Below are 17,625 nucleotides of genomic sequence, written 5' to 3'. Positions count from 1 at the left end.
TTATGCTCAAAACCGAACCAAACCGTATCGTGAGCACCTCTAAGAATGACAAGTTAGTTTATAATTCAAAATAACACAGAAACTAATTTATCTGTGGTATAAAAATGTCCAAGAGAAAATTGGAACGCGAGAAAATTGCAAATGTGACCAAATTGGTCTTCACCAATAATAATTATATATGGAAAGTCAAGAACGATGGCTTAGACTTTAACGGTTAGAAAGACAACTTTGTCCTCAGATACACGTTCCTTTCAATAATAATCACTTAATTCTAAATTGAAAGTCAATTTTCAGCCTCAATCATGTTCAAAAGGAAGAAAAAAAAATCCTACTCTACTTGGAAGGAAAAAAAGTCCTGCTCTACTGTGAGGAATAACTCATATCAACTTCGATGCAGAGAAAGACAGTTTTGTCCTTACAACAAGGCATTTCAGCATCTGTTATGAGCAGAGGAATGGAATCATTCTTATGGTTCCTCCAAATTGTTATGGTTGTTGTTTTGATACTACTGCATCATACTCATCAAACATGTGATGCAATTAATAATAACCAAATATATTGTCCACCTTCTTCATGTGGCAAAATCACAAACATAAAACATCCGTTTCGGCTTAAGAATGATCCAACGTCATGTGGTGATCCGAGGTACGAGTTATCCTGCGAAAACAACATGACAGTGCTACCTTTGTTTTCGGGTAAATACTATGTGAAGTCAATTGATTACAAATTTTACACAATTCGGTTAGTTGATCCCGGAATTCAAGAGGGTAATTGCTCTTCCGTTCCTCGATATTTCTTAACCACATCCAATTTCACAAGTTCTTACAATTATAGCTATCGCGGGGATCCATACGAAGTTGGTTCCCCGCCTTGGGTGGGGCATGTACTATACTTGAACTGTAGCAAGCCAGTGAAGAACGATCCTATGTATGTCGATACTGATAAGGCAAATGGTACTTCTTGACTTTCATTGATCATAGCAAGGCCTTATATAGCCAATGTACAAGATACAAGTTAGTTACAACAAACTTAACAAACTTAACAAACTCAAACTAAGCTAACTTGCGCCTTAAGCTTCAGCTGCAACACGCGCGTGCCTTGACAGCAGGCCTGGCTCATAGGCTTGGCAAGCTTGCTCATGAGCATTGCATCTAACTAGCTTACATTTGATCAATACACACCTAACATTGCCTCTCCTAAACTGAACCATGTCAAGGCTTCAGTTTATGTCTTCAAGCTTACACAATCCAAGCATATCTCTGAACTTGCAAAAACTCTCAAGGGATAAGGCCTTAGTCATAATATCTGCAGTTTGCTCAAAGGATGAGCAATGTAGCAGCTGTACCTTTCCATCTTTGGTCAAATCTCTGAGAAAATGAAACCTAACATCAATATGTTTACTCCTTCCATGCATCACTGGATTCTTTGACAGTTTGATTGTGGAGCTGTTGTCACAATACAATGTAATACAATCCTTTTTCCTGCTGCTGATGTGATCAAGTATTCTACTCAACCAAATGGCTTGACAAGCACAGTTGGCTACTGCTATGAATTCAGCTTCAGTTGTTGACAGGGTCACAATTGGCTGCTTTTTGGAACACCAGGACACAGCTTTTGAACCAATCATGAACACATACCCTGATGTACTCTTTCTATCATCAAGGTCTCCAGCATAATCTGAATCTGACCACCCAACCAGCTCATCATCCTTTCCCTTTTCAAACCACAAACCATAGCTCACAGTCCCTTTCACATACCTAAGTATTCTTTTCACTGCTGCAACATGAAGTTCTGTAGGCCTCTCCATAAATCTAGCTACTAAACAAACTAAAAATGCTAAATCAGGTCTAGTGGCAAGCAGATACATCAGACAACCTACCATTTGTTTATAGCTGGTTGAGTCACAAGCTATTCCATCTTCATCTTTCTTCAATTTGTTTCCAGGCACAATAGGGTTGCATACACTATTGCAGCTTTCCATATTGAACCTTTTTAGAACCTCACAAGCATACTTCTGCTGAAACATGAAGATCCCTTCTTTTGTTTGTTTTACTTCAATCCCAAGGAAGTATCTCATCTTGCCCAAGTCAGTCATAGCAAAGTTTCTTTCCATTGATGTTTTGAATTTATCAAATAGGGTTTGATCATTGCCTGTAAAGATGAGATCATCTACATACAAGCTCACAATAATGATTCTCCCATCTGATTCTTTCTTTACAAACAATGTGTGTTCATGAGTACACTTGACAAAACCTTCTCTGCAGAAGTAGGCTTCAATCTTGCTATACCAAGCTCTTGGAGCCTGCTTCAGACCATAGAGAGACTTCTTCAGTCTATACACCATCTCCTTTTCTTTCTTCTGATAGCCTAATGGTTGCTCCACATATACAGTTTAATCTAATTCACCATGTAAAAAGGCACTTTTCACATCAAGCTGAAACACATACCAGTGGTTTGTTGCAGCTATAGCTAGTATTGTCCTTATGGTGTCCCATCTGGCCACAGGTGCAAATACCTCATTGTAATCAATGCCATGCTGCTGAGAATACCCTTTTGCAACTAATCTAGCTTTATGTTTCTCAATCTTTCCTTCCTCATTGTACTTAGTCTTATAAACCCATTTAACACCAATTTTCTTTGCTCCAGCAGGTAAATGTGTTAGTTCCCAGGTGTCATTGCTTTCAATTGCTGCTATTTCTGTGTCCATAGCCTTTTTCCATACATCATGTTTAGCTGCATCATTGTATGTCATTGGATCTTCACTAGGGCTGAAAAAGGCTTGACTGTCACTACTTTCTCCTGTTTCATAATCTCCAACCTCATAGTCATTCAAATAACCAGGTTTCCTTGAAACTCTTTTGCCTAGTTCATTTACCTCATTGTTTCCCTCTTCTTCTGAATCAGATACAGTTAGATCCATTTCTTCACTGAGGGGATTGCTGGCATTACTAGCATCATCAGGTGCATGAACTTGTGCATCATTTGAATGATCATGATGACTACTTGTTGAACAAGTTTCTACATCAATTTCACAGTCAATCACTTGCTGACTTGAATTTGATTTCTAAGTTACCTTGTTCTCCCAATTCCACTGTTTTTTCTCATCAAATCTAACATCTTTGCTAACAAGAATTCTTTTCTTTACAGGATCAAACAGCTTGTATGCTTTTGATTCTTCACTTATACCTAAGTGAACACATATTATGCTTTTGTCATCTAGCTTTTTCCTCAGATTATCTGGTATATGCACATAGGCAATGCAGCCAAAAATTTTGAAGTGGCTTACAGATGGCTTGATCTCACTCCAAGCTTCTTCAGGTGTGACATCTTTCACTGCAAAAGTAGGGGATCTATTAAGCAGATATACAGACCAATTCACTGCTTCAGGCCAAAAGGTTTTTGGTACACTTCTTTCACTAAGCATACACCTGACCATATTCATAATGGTTCTATTTTTCCTTTCTGATACTCCATTTTGATGAGGAGTATAAGCAGCTGTGAGTTGCCTCTTAATTCCATGAAGATCACAGAATTCACTGAACTCATTTGAGGTATATTCACCACCTCTGTCTGTTCTTAAGCACTGAATGGACTCTTTTGCCTCATTTTCAACCATCACTTTGAATTTCTTGAACATTGCTAGAGCTTCTGACTTTTCATTCATGAAGTAGATCCATGTTCTTCTGCTTAGATCATCTGTGAAAGTGATGAAATACCTCTTTCTTCCATTTGACTCAGGGTTAATAGGTCCACATATATCTGAGTGAACAAGTTCAAGCTTGGTACTAGCTCTCCATGAACTTTTCTTTGGCACATTTTGTCTCTGATGTTTACCCTTCATACAATTGGAACACTCCTCTTTTGGCTGTTTCAATTTTGGCAAACCAATCACCATTTCCTTATGAGCCAACACATTCATACCCTTGAAACTGAGATGGCCATACCTCTGATGCCATAAGTTGGCATTGTCATTGCTATCACTTGAAGCATTCATGCAGTGAGGGACTATAACTGGTGCTTTGATAACAAACATTCTATTCATTGTCATGTGTGTGGCCATGATCAACCCTTTTTCCTCATGAAAAACTTTGCAAGTATCATTCTTAAAGATAACAGTTAGGTTCTTTTGCTGTAATTGGCCTATACTTAACAAATTATTCTTCAGGCCAGGCAAATAGTAAACATTTGTAAGTACTTGAGTAAAACCTTCAATATGCAATTTTAGGTTACCTTTTCCTTCAACTGCCATCTTTGAATCATCACCAAGCTTAACTGAATCTTTGAAAGTGCCATCATATTCAAAGAGTCAGTTCTTGTTTCCCACCATATGATTGCTGCAGCCAGAATCCAAGAACCACAGCTCATTCTTTGCATCAGAAATGGTTGAATCTTGAGATTCATTAGATTTTGTTCCTTGAGCCATTAGCAAGATTTCTCCCCTATCATCAAACTCAGCATACTCAGCATAGTTTGCATTGTCTTCCTCCCAATTAGGACACTCTGACTGAAAATGACCTAACTTATGACATTTATAGCATTCAACCAGTTCTTTGTTGAATTTTGCTCCTCTTCCTCCTCTACCACGGCCTCTACCACGACCCCTTGCATTAGAGTTATCTCCTCTACCTCCTGAGCCTCTTCCACCATTAGAAACCTTCAGAATTTGCTCTTGTTCATCTTTCTGATGCTTCATTCTTTGTTCTTGAACCAGCAGGCTGCTTTGCAGTTGATCCACAGTCATTGTGGTGGTATCATTAGACTCTTCAATTGAGCACACCACATAATTGAACCTTGAGGTTAAAGATCTCAAGATCTTTTCAACTATTGTGCTCTGAGTGATGGTGTCACCATGGCTTGTCATCTTGTTTGCAATACTCAGTGTTCTTGAAAAATATTCATCAATAGACTCACCAATTCGCATGTTCAGCATCTCAAATTCTTTCCTCAGAGCTTGCAGCTGAGCTCTCTTGACCTTGGTGGATCCACAATACTTCTGGCGCATTGAATCCCATATCTCTTTTGCAGTGCCTCGAGTGAGGATTGTTTCAAGAATGGATCTTTCTATTGCTTGAAACAAAAAATTCTTTGCTTTCAAATCTTTCAACTTGCTCTCTCTTGCAGCTTGAATTTGATCTTGAGTTGCTCCTGCAGGAGCCTCAATTACTCCATCCTCGATGAGACTCCAATACTCTTTGGATCTCAAGAGATTCTCCATTAACATTGACCAGTGATCATAGTGTCCATCAAACTTGGGAATTGATGGTTGCAGGTAGTTGCTTGAATCGGCCATGGAATCTTCAAGCAAGAACGCGATGAATAACTTTGTAACTAACTACGGTTATTGCAAAAGGCTGGATCTTTAGAAGGTAAACTGATACCAATTGATAAGGCAAATGGTACTTCTTGACTTTCATTGATCATAGCAAGGCCTTATATAGCCAATGTACAAGATACAAGTTAGTTACAACAAACTTAACAAACTTAACAAACTCAAACTAAGCTAACTTGCGCCTTAAGCTTCAGCTGCAACACGCGCGTGCCTTGACAGCAGGCCTGGCTCATAGGCTTGGCAAGCTTGCTCATGAGCATTGCATCTAACTAGCTTACATTTGATCAATACACACCTAACAGATACATCTCCATGCATCAAATGGAATTCCAAAGGCCATGTTTATGCTATCGCGAATGATTTCAACACTGGAAGATTAAATGTTGGTTGTCAGGTGAAACTTGTCGCTACGTCTTCAGATTCTTCTTTGTTTAAGAATTTTGTAAACAACATTTCACAACCTTTTTCTTATGCTGAAATTCATGGAATTCTAAACTATGGATTTGATCTTACTTGGGTGAGACGTGCCTGTGAAGATTTTTTTGACACTAACCTACAGAACTGTCAGTTCAATGGAGAAATTGGAGGGCTTGAATGTGAACTTGATTATTGCAGAACTCCGTTAGGAAAGTTCGTCAATTGTGGTAAGAATTTGTCATTTCATTTTGATTTTTGACAATTGTTATTTAAAAAAAAAATAAAAAAAAACTGACAAGAATTTTGATTTTAAAATTTGTTGTCCCTATTTATAAAAAAATTAATGGAAAAATATATAGCTAACTTTTTTGTGTGTTTTCCCTTTTTAGAACATTTGTCAAAGGTGCGCATATTCATGGAAGGTAAACATTTTCTATAACAAATTTTACTTTTTTTAATAGAAAATTAGTTTTATTTTTTATTAAACTTTACTTATCTCGGTCAAACTCTAAATTATTGAACTCTTTAATTCCAAAAAAGAAAATTAGTTTAATTTAGTATCTTTGGACTTTTTTAATGGCCCACTCAAGAATAAATTCCTAGTTCTGCCACCGATAAGAAGGTTGATTATTTATTTCTTAGCACATGGAGAAAGTGAGGTAGTCTTTTTCTGATTATTTGTTTGTTCTATGGGTTGATTTTCTTGGTGCAATGTGAGATTGATTGTTTTTGGGATGAGAAATGTTATTTTAACACAATATTTCAACAAAAATACAACAAAGTTTCACTTTATGATTTTTTTAATATTTTTTTACACATCTCGATAATTGTGCTGTGAGTGGAAAAAGGTTATGTCGTATTTTTGTCAGGTTTTTTTGTGTTCATATAACACTACTCTTTTGGGATGGAGTAGTCTTTGTGCTTCTAACCAATAATATTCTTTTTATTATATATAAAATAATCTTTCAATCTTAAAAGATTATCATTGGTATAAATTTATTTGCATATAAATGAAAGTTTGGTTTTCATGAAAATATAAATAGAATTTAATATTGTTCCTGTGAGCATTTCTGTCAAAATAATATATCTAAATATCTTTTGAAGATTTTATATTTAAATATAGTTTAGATTTATATTTAAAATAAGATAATATTATAATTTAATATTTTTATTTCTATTTAGAATTTTTAGGATATGATTGGAATATTTAGGATTAGTTTGTTTTTTTTTTTAAAGATATGATTTAGAAGTTTGTTTTATTTGTATTTTTATATATAGAGTCATATAACCATGATAAATAAAAACAAGAACTTTGAAGGTATTCTTCACTAACAACATATTTTAGAATTTTCTCAGCATAAAAATATATTCCACCAAATTCCATAATACAAAAACACAAAAACCATATCAGTTAATATTCAGAAACCGGAGTTCGAACCTTGATACTCCCACTTATTCACTTTAAAAGTGAAATCCTAACCACTAAGCTACTTGAAAAAAAAAATAGAAGTTAATTAATATTAAAAGATGAAAAAGAAAATAGAAGTTAATTTGTTGTGGTTATCATTTTTTTTTTGTCAAGTTGCCTATTTGCTAGAAACTTCACCCTTAAGATGAATTAGTGGAGTGTCTGAAGTTCGAACACCAGCTCTTACATGTATAATGTGATGTCCCTACCAACTGAGTTAAATTAACGGAGACTATCATTTTTTTCTTTTTTGACTTCCCTGTCTTCTTTTTCTTATGGAAAATGCTTAATTGTACCTCTAGAGCACTAGTTAAGCATATTATAAGCAAGTTTTATCTTGAAACTCATGCATACCTTAAAAATATAAAAAATTATCTTTCTAGCATTAACTTTATCCTTAATTTTCTTTTTAAGTATACTTAACAAGTATTCGGGACACTGTTTAATATGTTTCTTATTAGTATATATGTCATCCCGTCTAATTGTTTATGTTGATTAAAATTTATTGCAGATATTATACTGGGCATTGTTAAAGGTAATATTTTATCCTTTTAGTTTACCTTCATTTCTATGTTATTTTATTTTTCTTTTCTACAGTATTATTTCTACATCAATTATATTATTTTAAAACATTAATAGCTATGCACCGATACTGTAAAAATAAATTATACATGCATATATTGAAATCACTCCTAAAATATAATCTCAAATGTTTACATGTCACAGTTTGATTAGATGCATGTGCAAAAAAGTTTTATACCGTTAGTGCATAGCCATTAATATTTTTTTTTTAATAAATAATGTTTTAAATTCCTAAGACTTTGTTGTAAGTCTAGAAGAAAAATGTTAGGAGGACTTTGAAGGAGGGGATGGTAAAGAGGGGGGAATAGAAAAATTTCTCAACTTCTTTGGAAAATAAATTTAAAGAAAAATGTTAGGAGGACTTTGAAGGAGGGGATCGATAGAAAATAAATTTCACAACTTCATTAATGAATAACCGATGAATCTACTAAGTTATAGTAATTATTTTAAAAAAGATTGCAAAAGTAATTATAAGAATTAATATTTTTTTTTTGGTAAGTATCATTTTAATTGAAAACTAATATTTTCATTTTATTTGAGTGGTTCCCATTTTATAAGAACCACTTTGACTAAATACACTATTTATATGGGTTGTTTTGACCGTATTTTTCTAAAAGTACAAATATGTAAATATTATCATATAAGATCTTGTTTGATTTGTTTCGAAGAGTATTTTCAAAATATCAAATTTTTATAATTTTTACTTATACACCATTAAAGATATTCATAATCAAAATTATGTCTTGGCATACGTGCAATAGTCAATGAGTTCTTATATTTTGAGACGGAAAACATAAAGAAGTCTTCGGGTGTTATCTATTTCACAGGATTGCTACAAATAAAGGGCACGACAAAAAGTTCCGAATTAACCCATGGAACCATTGGATTACCTAAGAAAATGTCTGATTCTAAAGTTGGCATCGAATTAGGAAGAGTCACAGGGAGATATATCTTGCCACCATTTATAGTGAGATTTACATTGGGCCTCATGGTTTTCTTTGTGCTATTGGTATATACATGTCGAAGAAGACACATCTCAATTTATGAAAATATTGAAGTTTTTCTTCGTGGTAGTACCTTGATGCCAATAAGGTATTCATACAAAGATATAAAGAAGATGACCGGAAATTTCAAGGACAAGGTGGGCGAAGGAGGTTTTGGTTCTGTTTATAGAGGAAGGTTAAGTAGTGGGCCATTTGTTGCGGTAAAGATGTTGGGTAAACTTAAAGGTAACGGACAAGATTTCATTAGTGAAGTCGCGACCATAGGAAGAATACACCATGCCAATGTGGTGAGACTTATTGGATTTTGTTTTGAGAGATCAAAACGTGCACTTGTTTATGAATTCATGTCGAACGGATCTCTAGATAAATATATTTCCTCTAAAGAGGATGCTATTTTCCTAACTTCTAAGAAAATGTATGAGATATCTCTTGGCGTGGCTCGTGGAATTGCTTATTTGCATCAAGGTTGTGATATGCAAATATTGCATTTTGATATCAAACCCCATAACATCCTTCTTGATGAGAACTTTATCCCCAAAGTTTCAGACTTTGGTCTTGCAAAACTTTATCCTAATGACAATAGTATTGTCACTTTAACAGCAGCACGAGGAACAATTGGTTACATGGCTCCTGAATTGTTCTACAAAAATATTGGAGGAGTGTCCTATAAAGCCGATGTGTATAGCTTCGGAATGCTTTTGATGGAAATGGCAAACAAGAGAAGAAATTTAAATCCAAATGCAGATCGTTCAAGCCAACTTTTCTTTCCTTTTTGGATTTATAATCAATTGATTGAAGAAAGGGAGATACAAATGGATGAAATTTCTGAAGAAGAAAAGAATAATGTAAAGAAAATGTTTATAATTGCATTATGGTGTATACAGTTAAAACCAAGTGATCGTCCTGCAATGAACAAAGTAATAGAGATGCTTGAAGGAAATATTGAGGTGATTGAAATGCCTTCAAAACCTTCTTTCTATCCCAATGAAATTATTGAGGATATTGAATCAGAAACTGATACTGACTCTGACTCTATTAGTTTTATTGTGGAATGTACATCAAAGCCTCTATTGATGAATTCTGCTTGACGATCTTTAGTTGTTCATTTGCTTTGATGATTATATTTTTGTTTAATACTGAAGAATATGTGTCAATAATGTAATATTAGTTCATAAAAATTCATCTCTATTAACAGTACTATAGCATTTTACCATTTTACAAAAATAAATATTAATGCATGTGAAAAGAGAAAACAGGGCAAGGGTTTCCTACTGAGAAATAATATGATCATTCATTGCTAAAAAATGAAAGCCATTGACAGTAATTATATCTATTATACAATCAAACTATCTAATCTATTTCTTCAATCACTTCAAGCTCCAAGTTTATACGTTTTGCAACAACATTAGTAGTTGTATTAGCTGAAGTTGTAGGTCCAAAAGGGTTGGAGGGAACTTTTAACTTGTCTTCATCTCCTTGCAACATTTGCATCACAGTTTTCATAGACGGACGGTGCATAGGTTGCCATTGAATGCACCAAAGTCCAACGATTGCCAATTTTTTCGCAATTCTAAAATCTCCCTCTTCATCTATTGGGATTTGTATGTCTCCTCCTTCAAGCAGACTATGGATCCAATCAGGATACAAAACTTGAAAGTTATCTTCATTTGTGGTTGTGTTTGTATTCTTTCTTCCGCCAACAATCTCTAACAACAACATACCATAGCTATATATATCAGACTTATAAGAGACATTTCCGAAGTTTCTAGAAAAGACTTCGGGTGCCATGTATCCTAATGTTCCTCTGGCTGCTGTCATAGATACAATACTTTGATTTTTTGAGCATATCTTAGCCAAACCGAAGTCTGTAATTTTTGGGATGAAACTGTCATCTATCAAGACATTATGAGGATTGATGTCAAAGTGAAGAATTCTTTCATCACAACCCTGATGAAGATATTCAATTCCACTGGCTATGCCTAAAGCAATTTGCTGCAACTTGTCCCATCCAAGGAAACTATCTTTGTTGCTAGGAGGAGAAATGAATTTCTGCAACGAACCATTTGGGAAAAAGTCATAAACTAGAGCACGGTGAAATCCATCTGCACAATAGCCAAGTAAGCGGACAACATTGAGATGGTGGATTTTCCCCATAGTTCCCACTTCATTTATGAACTCTTTCCCATCTCCCTCTGCGTTATTCAGCATCTTAACAGCAACCAAAATTTGGCTCGATAATTTACCTTTGTATACAGCTCCGTGAGCTCCTTCGCCTAACTTATCCTTAAATTTATTTGTGATTCTCTTTATGTCAGCATAGGAGAATCTGGTTGGTTTTAAAGCCTTGTAATCCTTTAAAAAGTTTTCGATTCTTGTATGATCTTCGCCTTTCATCTTGAAATGGAGATGAATTCGAACAATAGCACCGAGGACAAACACTAACAGAGTTGAACCGATGATTACACCTGAAAATTAAACAGTCAACATCCTTAAAATTTCTGCTATATAGTAAAGAGGAAATCAGTAAGGATAAGAACAAAGATGTCTCACTCTCACCTGCAGAGGATAAAATAATGAATGTAATCTTCTTCTTTGATTTGTGTTCACATTTCAAGCATCGTATGTCAAAATTTGTTCCTTCCCATGTAAATGAGAGTAGGTTGTTTTGAATACTCTGTGCAGATTGTTTGTAGAATGAAGATTCGCGGTCAAACATTTTAATGCAGTATACAAGATCAGATTCAACTATACTTTCGTAATCTGAATCAGCAACATAAATTGGACAAGATTTGATATCTAGCCCACCCTGGTTCACATAATCGGTTGTTCTGAGTTGTACTACTGAAGAACAATTGAAGAAACTAATATTTCCTTCAAAACTGTTCTTCAACGGAAATATTGATGAAAAGTTGTGATCAAGGATGAGTTTCGGTAAACAATTTCCGGGATCTGATAGATACAACAATCGGTATATATAATCAATGTGAGTGATTATGAGGTTGACAGGGACTGGATGAGCAGGAAGTTCAAGAAACTTCTTGTTATGTGTACAGTTAAGCTTGAAAGGACATTCAATGGAAGCATCACTCAGACCATTTTCAAGGTTCACTAACAGCAGCAGTGCAAGGATTATTGTGAACAGTGACATGTTGAAGGGAATCACTCTTGAATCTTAGAATAATTTTAATTATATTATGGCAAGCTCTCTGAGAGGGAAAAACTAGATAGAAGATAATAGAAACCAATCAGTCAAAGAATGCTGTAAAATGAAATATAGATTAAGAATTAGTCAAAAAAAATGAAATTAAAAAAATGAAATATATATCAAGAGTTAGTCAAAAAAATGAAATTCAAAAAAAGAATCAGTCAAAGTCCAGAACTATCATCACATGAAGATAATAGTAGAACACAAAGAACCATTCTTCTCCTTTATTGTAATTAAAAAATTTGTCCTTAATATTATAATGTATACTGGTGGTGAGTGGTGAAAGTCAAGAAAGTTGGCTAAAATATTTTGACGCTTCGAAAAAGACGTATTCGGATTTGCTGCAGTCTATACCCATGACTGTATGCAGTAAGTGTTATCGTGATTGTTCAATCGAAATCAAACCATCCAAATTTCAAAGTCCAAATTTTTGTATTTCTAAAAAATAAAACTGTATTAAAATCTGAGCGGTCTGATTTTTACTAGATGACTGAATTGTTGACTACAGCTTGATTGTACTCTCGGACGACTGCACTCAATCCATTTCCGAAAAGGACAATCCCATAGCACTAAAGAAAAATTCAACATTCAACTCCGGCACTGCTCTTTGACTCATTCATATTGACTTTGAAACAGATAAAGACAGTTTTGAGTGACCTTACAATTAGTATACTTTGATATTATTGGTGTGTATGTTATGTTCCATTTCAGCATCAGTACTCATGAGAAGAAGGATGGAATCATTTCTATGCTTCCTTCAAGTGATGTTTGTTGTACTAATACTGCATCATTATCATCATCAAGTATGTGATGCAACTATTACTAGTAAAAACCAAACATATTGTTCACCTTCTTCATGCGGCAAAATCACAAACATAAAACATCCCTTTCGACTTAAGAATGACCCAACAGCCTGCGGTGATCCAAGGTATGAGTTATCCTGCGAAAACAACATGACGGTGTTAACTCTGTTTTCGGGGAAATACTACGTGAAATCAATCAACTACAAATACTATACAATTCGAGTAGTTGATCCCGGAATTGAAGACAGGGATTGCTCCTCCATTCCTCGGTATTTCATAACTACATCCAATTTCACAAGTTATTACAATTATCAGTACCACGGGGATCTGTACGAAGCCCGCAGTCAATCCAGTTGGCTGGGGCACATAATTTACTTGAACTGTAGTAAACCAGTAAAGAAGGATCCCATGTATGTCGATATATCTTCTTGTGTTAAATGTAATTCCGAAGGCCATGTTTATGCGATCGCCGGCAACATCAAGACTGGGAGATTAAATGTTGATTGTCAGGTTAAGCTTGTTGCTATGTCATCAGCTCCTGCTTTAAAGGCTCATATAAGCACTGGACAAAGTTATTCTTCCTATATGGAAATTCATGAAATGCTAAGCTATGGATTTTACATTTCGTGGACCAGACGTGCTTGCGAAGATTCTTGTGACATTAACAAACAGGACTGCTACTTCAATCAGACTACCATAGGTCTTGAATGTGTATCTGTTGTCGAATCAGCTTGCACGACTCCATTGGGATTTGAAATCAGATGTGGTAATTCATCTTTCCATTGTGTCCCTGTGACCCGTGCTAAGATAAATGAGATTAAATGATGAAGAATTTATTATCTATTACACATCAACTCGATTATGATTGAACATTTTACATGTATAAAATTTTTGTACACTTCATACATGATACTAAACTAATTGAACTTGAATTATTCAATAGATACTTAAAGCCATTGGAACTAACTTTTTTTTACTAGAGCTAACTTCCTTTTTTTTTTGTGTTTTTCCCTCTTTTTAGGATATTTGTCAAAGCTGCAGATATTCATCGAAGGTAAGAATTTCTCTGTAGAAAATAGTTTTTTTTTTCCTTTTTAGCAACACAATGAGTATAACACTTTGCTTGGTTTGAGTGAAAGTGCACCTTGATGTGATGAAAAGGGTGTGAAATATAGATGGCCACAATATGGCAGATTAAAATTTGAATTTTGATTGAAAGAGAGGATCATATTTAATATCCAACAATATCTCAAATAAGATCACCTCAAATGGAGGAATCTATGAGAAATCAAAAAGACACACAATAATGCCTTAAAATAAAGTAACATTACTTCTTGAAATTTCTTTACAAATATATTATATAATTCTATAGTTACATTAATCTGTTGTGGTTAATATTTTGTTTTTGTTTAGAATGAAGTTGTTAATCAAACCCAAAATTTCTATTATACTATTTAAAACCTCTCATCACTAGATCAAATCTAACGACTTTGATTAACATTTTTTTATTACTTTTTTTTTACGATAACATTTTTTTATTACTGTTACCATGTTTTTTCTTGTTGGTATGTTAACTCCTACTGTAATTATTTACGTTTTCTTTCAAGCATCTAATTATTTACATTATCTATAATTTATTGCAGATATTATACTTGGCATTGTTAAAGGTAATATTTTATCTTTTCTTGTTTAGAAAGTCAGATATTTTCTTTTTGGTTTATAATGGAGCAGATGATCGAACCCAAAATCTGATGCATATTATTTAAATCTTTCACCATTAAACAAAACATAGTGGTTAACGTAGATATTTTCTTGTTTACATTAATTTCTACGTTATTTTTTCTCTTTGATTTATAAGTTGTTATTTGTATATCAATTCTACTATTTTAATATTAGGTTACACTCACCTCCCCCAAAATCTCTTAAATAACATTGACATTTCCTCTGGTTTTTAACTTAACACTCACATCCAAGGTTTTAAATTGCGGTCCGCATCCGCAATTGCGGCCGCAGTATTGCTGATGCGGTAGCCACCGCAACCGCATCACACCGCAATTGCGGTGTGATCTTAATTCACGTGTACGGCCGCATCGTAACCGCATCACAACCGCATCGGAAGCCGCATCAGATGTTTTTGGCGATGTTCGTTCAAATTTTCTCACCAAAAAATAAATTTTATGAACTTCAAATCCTAATTTGTGTCAAATTAATGAAAAATCTTACTTTTAACAATCTATCAACCGTGTATTTTCAATATATTCAAATTATTGTTTATGGAATAAACTAAGACTATGTAATGATGGATAAATAGTGTAGTTACATACTAGTTTCATTTTATATAGCTTGTGAAATTTCAAAATGATTTCACGCCGCAACAACCGCAATGACCACATTCGCAATAACCGCAACCGCAATTTAAAACCTTGCTCACATCCCTTCTCTTTGACACGGTTAACTTTCTGTGGCAAATAATTGAGCGCAGGAAGTGCATTTGTTGCAATTTGAATAGATCCAATTTTGTGTTCTTTAAATTTGAATAGTTTTAATTTTTCTAGGATGTTTCTTCTAATTTCCCGGATTTTGTTATTTCCTAGGTGTGGAATTTAGGAGGTATTGGTGTGTTGCGTTTTGCCTTTCCTTAATATTCTACAACAAATGGCTAACATTATTATGAGACTTTCAATCAAACTATGAAACTCATGCCATGTGCTGAGAGTGTGTGAGTGCGCGCAGCGCAGGTAAGGGAATTAACAGAGAACAAGGGATAGAGTTAACAGAAACTGAGAAAACTAGCTCCGTTAAATAGAAGGGATGTGTTTGGTTTTGGATCCTAATCCAAATAAATGGTTTATAAATGGATATGGTTTGGTTTTGGAGAAAAACCGATCATGTCATGAACACCCCCACAGAAAACTAGCTATGTTAAATAGAAGGGATGTGTTTGTTGGTTTTATAACAAAATAAGAGAGGTTAATGTATAGTAAGAAAGATTTCTACAAGAAATAGAAGAATCCATAAAAATAGAGAATTTAACCAATTAGAAATTGGCTAACCATACATGAGATAGAATTGTTATAATATTTTAGTGTTAAAAGTTGTCACATATAATTCTTCTCTTTCTTGCAAAGAAAGTTCTTTCTAAACAGTATTATTTTCCTTGTTATAAATAATGTCTTCAAGCCCTATAAGTCGTTGTTGAAATTTAATTAGAGTTCTTCTTCTTGTTCTTCTCTCTGTTCATTATTTCTTCATTTTACTTTCCTTTATCTAAGTTTTCACAGCCGCACAATAATGTTATTATTATATGTACTTAATGTGTTTTTGTGAAATAACTTCCCCAGGACAATCACAAACAACCACCAGGACAATAAGTTCAGATTTATCAACCGAAACCAATGATTTATACTACAAAGATTATGATTCTGAGATTGGCATCAAGTTAGGAAGAATTATCGGCAGTTATCTCTTACCACCATTTATAGTGAGATTTACATTGGGCCTCGTGGTTTTCTGTGTGCTATTGATATATAGATGCCGAAGAAGACATATTTCAATTTACAAAAATATTGAAGTTTTTCTGCGTGGAAGTACCTTGATGCCAATAAGATATTCTTACAAAGACATAAAGAAGATGACTAGAAGTTTCAAGGACAAGCTAGGAGAAGGAGGCTTTGGCTCTGTTTATAAAGGAAAGTTAAGTAGTGGACCATTTGTTGCCATAAAGATGTTGGGTAAATCAAAGGGTAATGGACAAGATTTCATTAATGAAGTCGCAACTATAGGCAGAATACATCATGCCAATGTGGTTAGACTTATTGGTTTTTTTGTTGAGAAATCGAAAGGTGCCCTTGTTTATGAATTCATGCCCAACGGTTCTCTTGATAAATATATTTCTAATAAAGAGGATGCTATCTTTTTAACTTCAAAGAAAATGTATGAGATATCTCTTGGAGTGGCTCGTGGAATCGCTTATTTGCATCAAGGGTGTGACATGCAAATCTTGCATTTTGATATCAAACCCCACAACATCCTTCTTGACGAGAACTTTATCCCCAAAGTTTCAGACTTTGGTCTTGCAAAACTCTATCCAAATGACATTAGTATTGTTACTTTAACTGCAGCTAGAGGAACACTTGGTTACATGGCTCCTGAGTTGTTCTACAAAAATATTGGAGGGGTATCCTACAAGGCTGACATGTATAGTTTTGGTATGCTTTTAATGGAAATTGCAAGACAGAGAAGAAATTTAAATCCACATGCGGATCATTCAAGCCAAAATTTCTTTCCCTCTTTGATTTATAATCTATTGATTGAAGAAAGAGAGATTGAAATGGATGAAATTACTGATGAGGAAAAAAATATTGTGAAGAAAATGTTCATAATTGCGTTATGGTGTATCCAATTAAAACCAATTGACCGTCCTGCAATGAACAAAGTAATAGAGATGCTTGAAGGAAATATTGAGGATATTGAAATGCCTCCAAAGCCTTCTTTTTATCCAAATGAAATGATTCAAGAAGTCAACTCTAATGATATGGAATCAGAAACTGATACTGATACTGATTGTGTTAGTATTATTGAGGAAGATACAACAGAGCCTTTATTGATGAACTCTGCCTAAATGATTTCTAGTTGTTTATTTTCTTTCACAAAGTACATTTCTATTATATATACTGAAGAACATAAGTATGTGATATTAGTTCATAAAAATGTTATCCCTATGAATTGTACTATTGCATAAAGACTACAAAAGGCTTCTACGGTATTCTTAATCAAGTGGCCTTTCATCCAAAGTATGTCTTTTTTAGCATTCTATC

The 17,625-nt window shown here is 34.2% G+C and overlaps 2 protein-coding genes across 2 annotated transcripts; one reads left to right on the top strand and one right to left on the bottom strand.

Annotated features, from left to right (window-relative positions):
- The first annotated feature begins 430 nt into the window (after positions 1–430).
- LOC123893228 lies at positions 431–17,595 on the top strand. The gene is made up of 9 exons (XM_045943168.1): positions 431–939; positions 5,636–5,973; positions 6,136–6,168; positions 7,726–7,749; positions 8,624–9,882; positions 12,674–13,574; positions 13,830–13,862; positions 14,452–14,475; positions 16,150–17,595. The coding sequence occupies exons 1-9, from the start codon at positions 443–445 to the stop codon at positions 17,427–17,429; spliced, it is 4,389 nt and encodes a 1,462-aa protein (XP_045799124.1). The 5' UTR covers positions 431–442; the 3' UTR covers positions 17,430–17,595.
- Positions 10,070–12,691, bottom strand: LOC123910393 (rust resistance kinase Lr10-like). The gene is made up of 2 exons (XM_045961495.1): positions 11,357–12,691; positions 10,070–11,265 (listed from the first exon to the last, which is right to left on the bottom strand). The coding sequence occupies exons 1-2, from the start codon at positions 11,946–11,948 to the stop codon at positions 10,151–10,153; spliced, it is 1,707 nt and encodes a 568-aa protein (XP_045817451.1). The 5' UTR covers positions 11,949–12,691; the 3' UTR covers positions 10,070–10,150.
- Positions 17,596–17,625: the final 30 nt, after the last annotated feature.

This window comes from Trifolium pratense, linkage group LG1 (genome assembly GCF_020283565.1).
Source record: "Trifolium pratense cultivar HEN17-A07 linkage group LG1, ARS_RC_1.1, whole genome shotgun sequence".
Classification (NCBI taxonomy): domain Eukaryota; kingdom Viridiplantae; phylum Streptophyta; class Magnoliopsida; order Fabales; family Fabaceae; genus Trifolium; species Trifolium pratense.
Note: the sequence above shows the minus strand (reverse complement) of the source record. Positions and strands in the feature narration are given on the sequence as shown.

What these genes read in the sequence shown, in the direction of transcription:
- LOC123893228 (XM_045943168.1), top strand. Translation starts at nt 443, where the DNA reads ATGAGCAGAGGAATGGAATCATTCTTATGGTTCCTCCAAATTGTTATG. An exon ending in AGGAAAGTTCGTCAATTGTG is followed by an intron (nt 5,974 to 6,135) that starts GTAAGAATTTGT and finishes TTCCCTTTTTAG; the next exon opens with AACATTTGTCAAAGGTGCGC. An exon ending in GGTGCGCATATTCATGGAAG is followed by an intron (nt 6,169 to 7,725) that starts GTAAACATTTTC and finishes AATTTATTGCAG; the next exon opens with ATATTATACTGGGCATTGTT.
- LOC123910393 (XM_045961495.1), bottom strand. Translation starts at nt 11,948, where the DNA reads ATGTCACTGTTCACAATAATCCTTGCACTGCTGCTGTTAGTGAACCTT. An exon ending in CATTATTTTATCCTCTGCAG is followed by an intron (nt 11,266 to 11,356) that starts GTGAGAGTGAGA and finishes TTTAATTTTCAG; the next exon opens with GTGTAATCATCGGTTCAACT.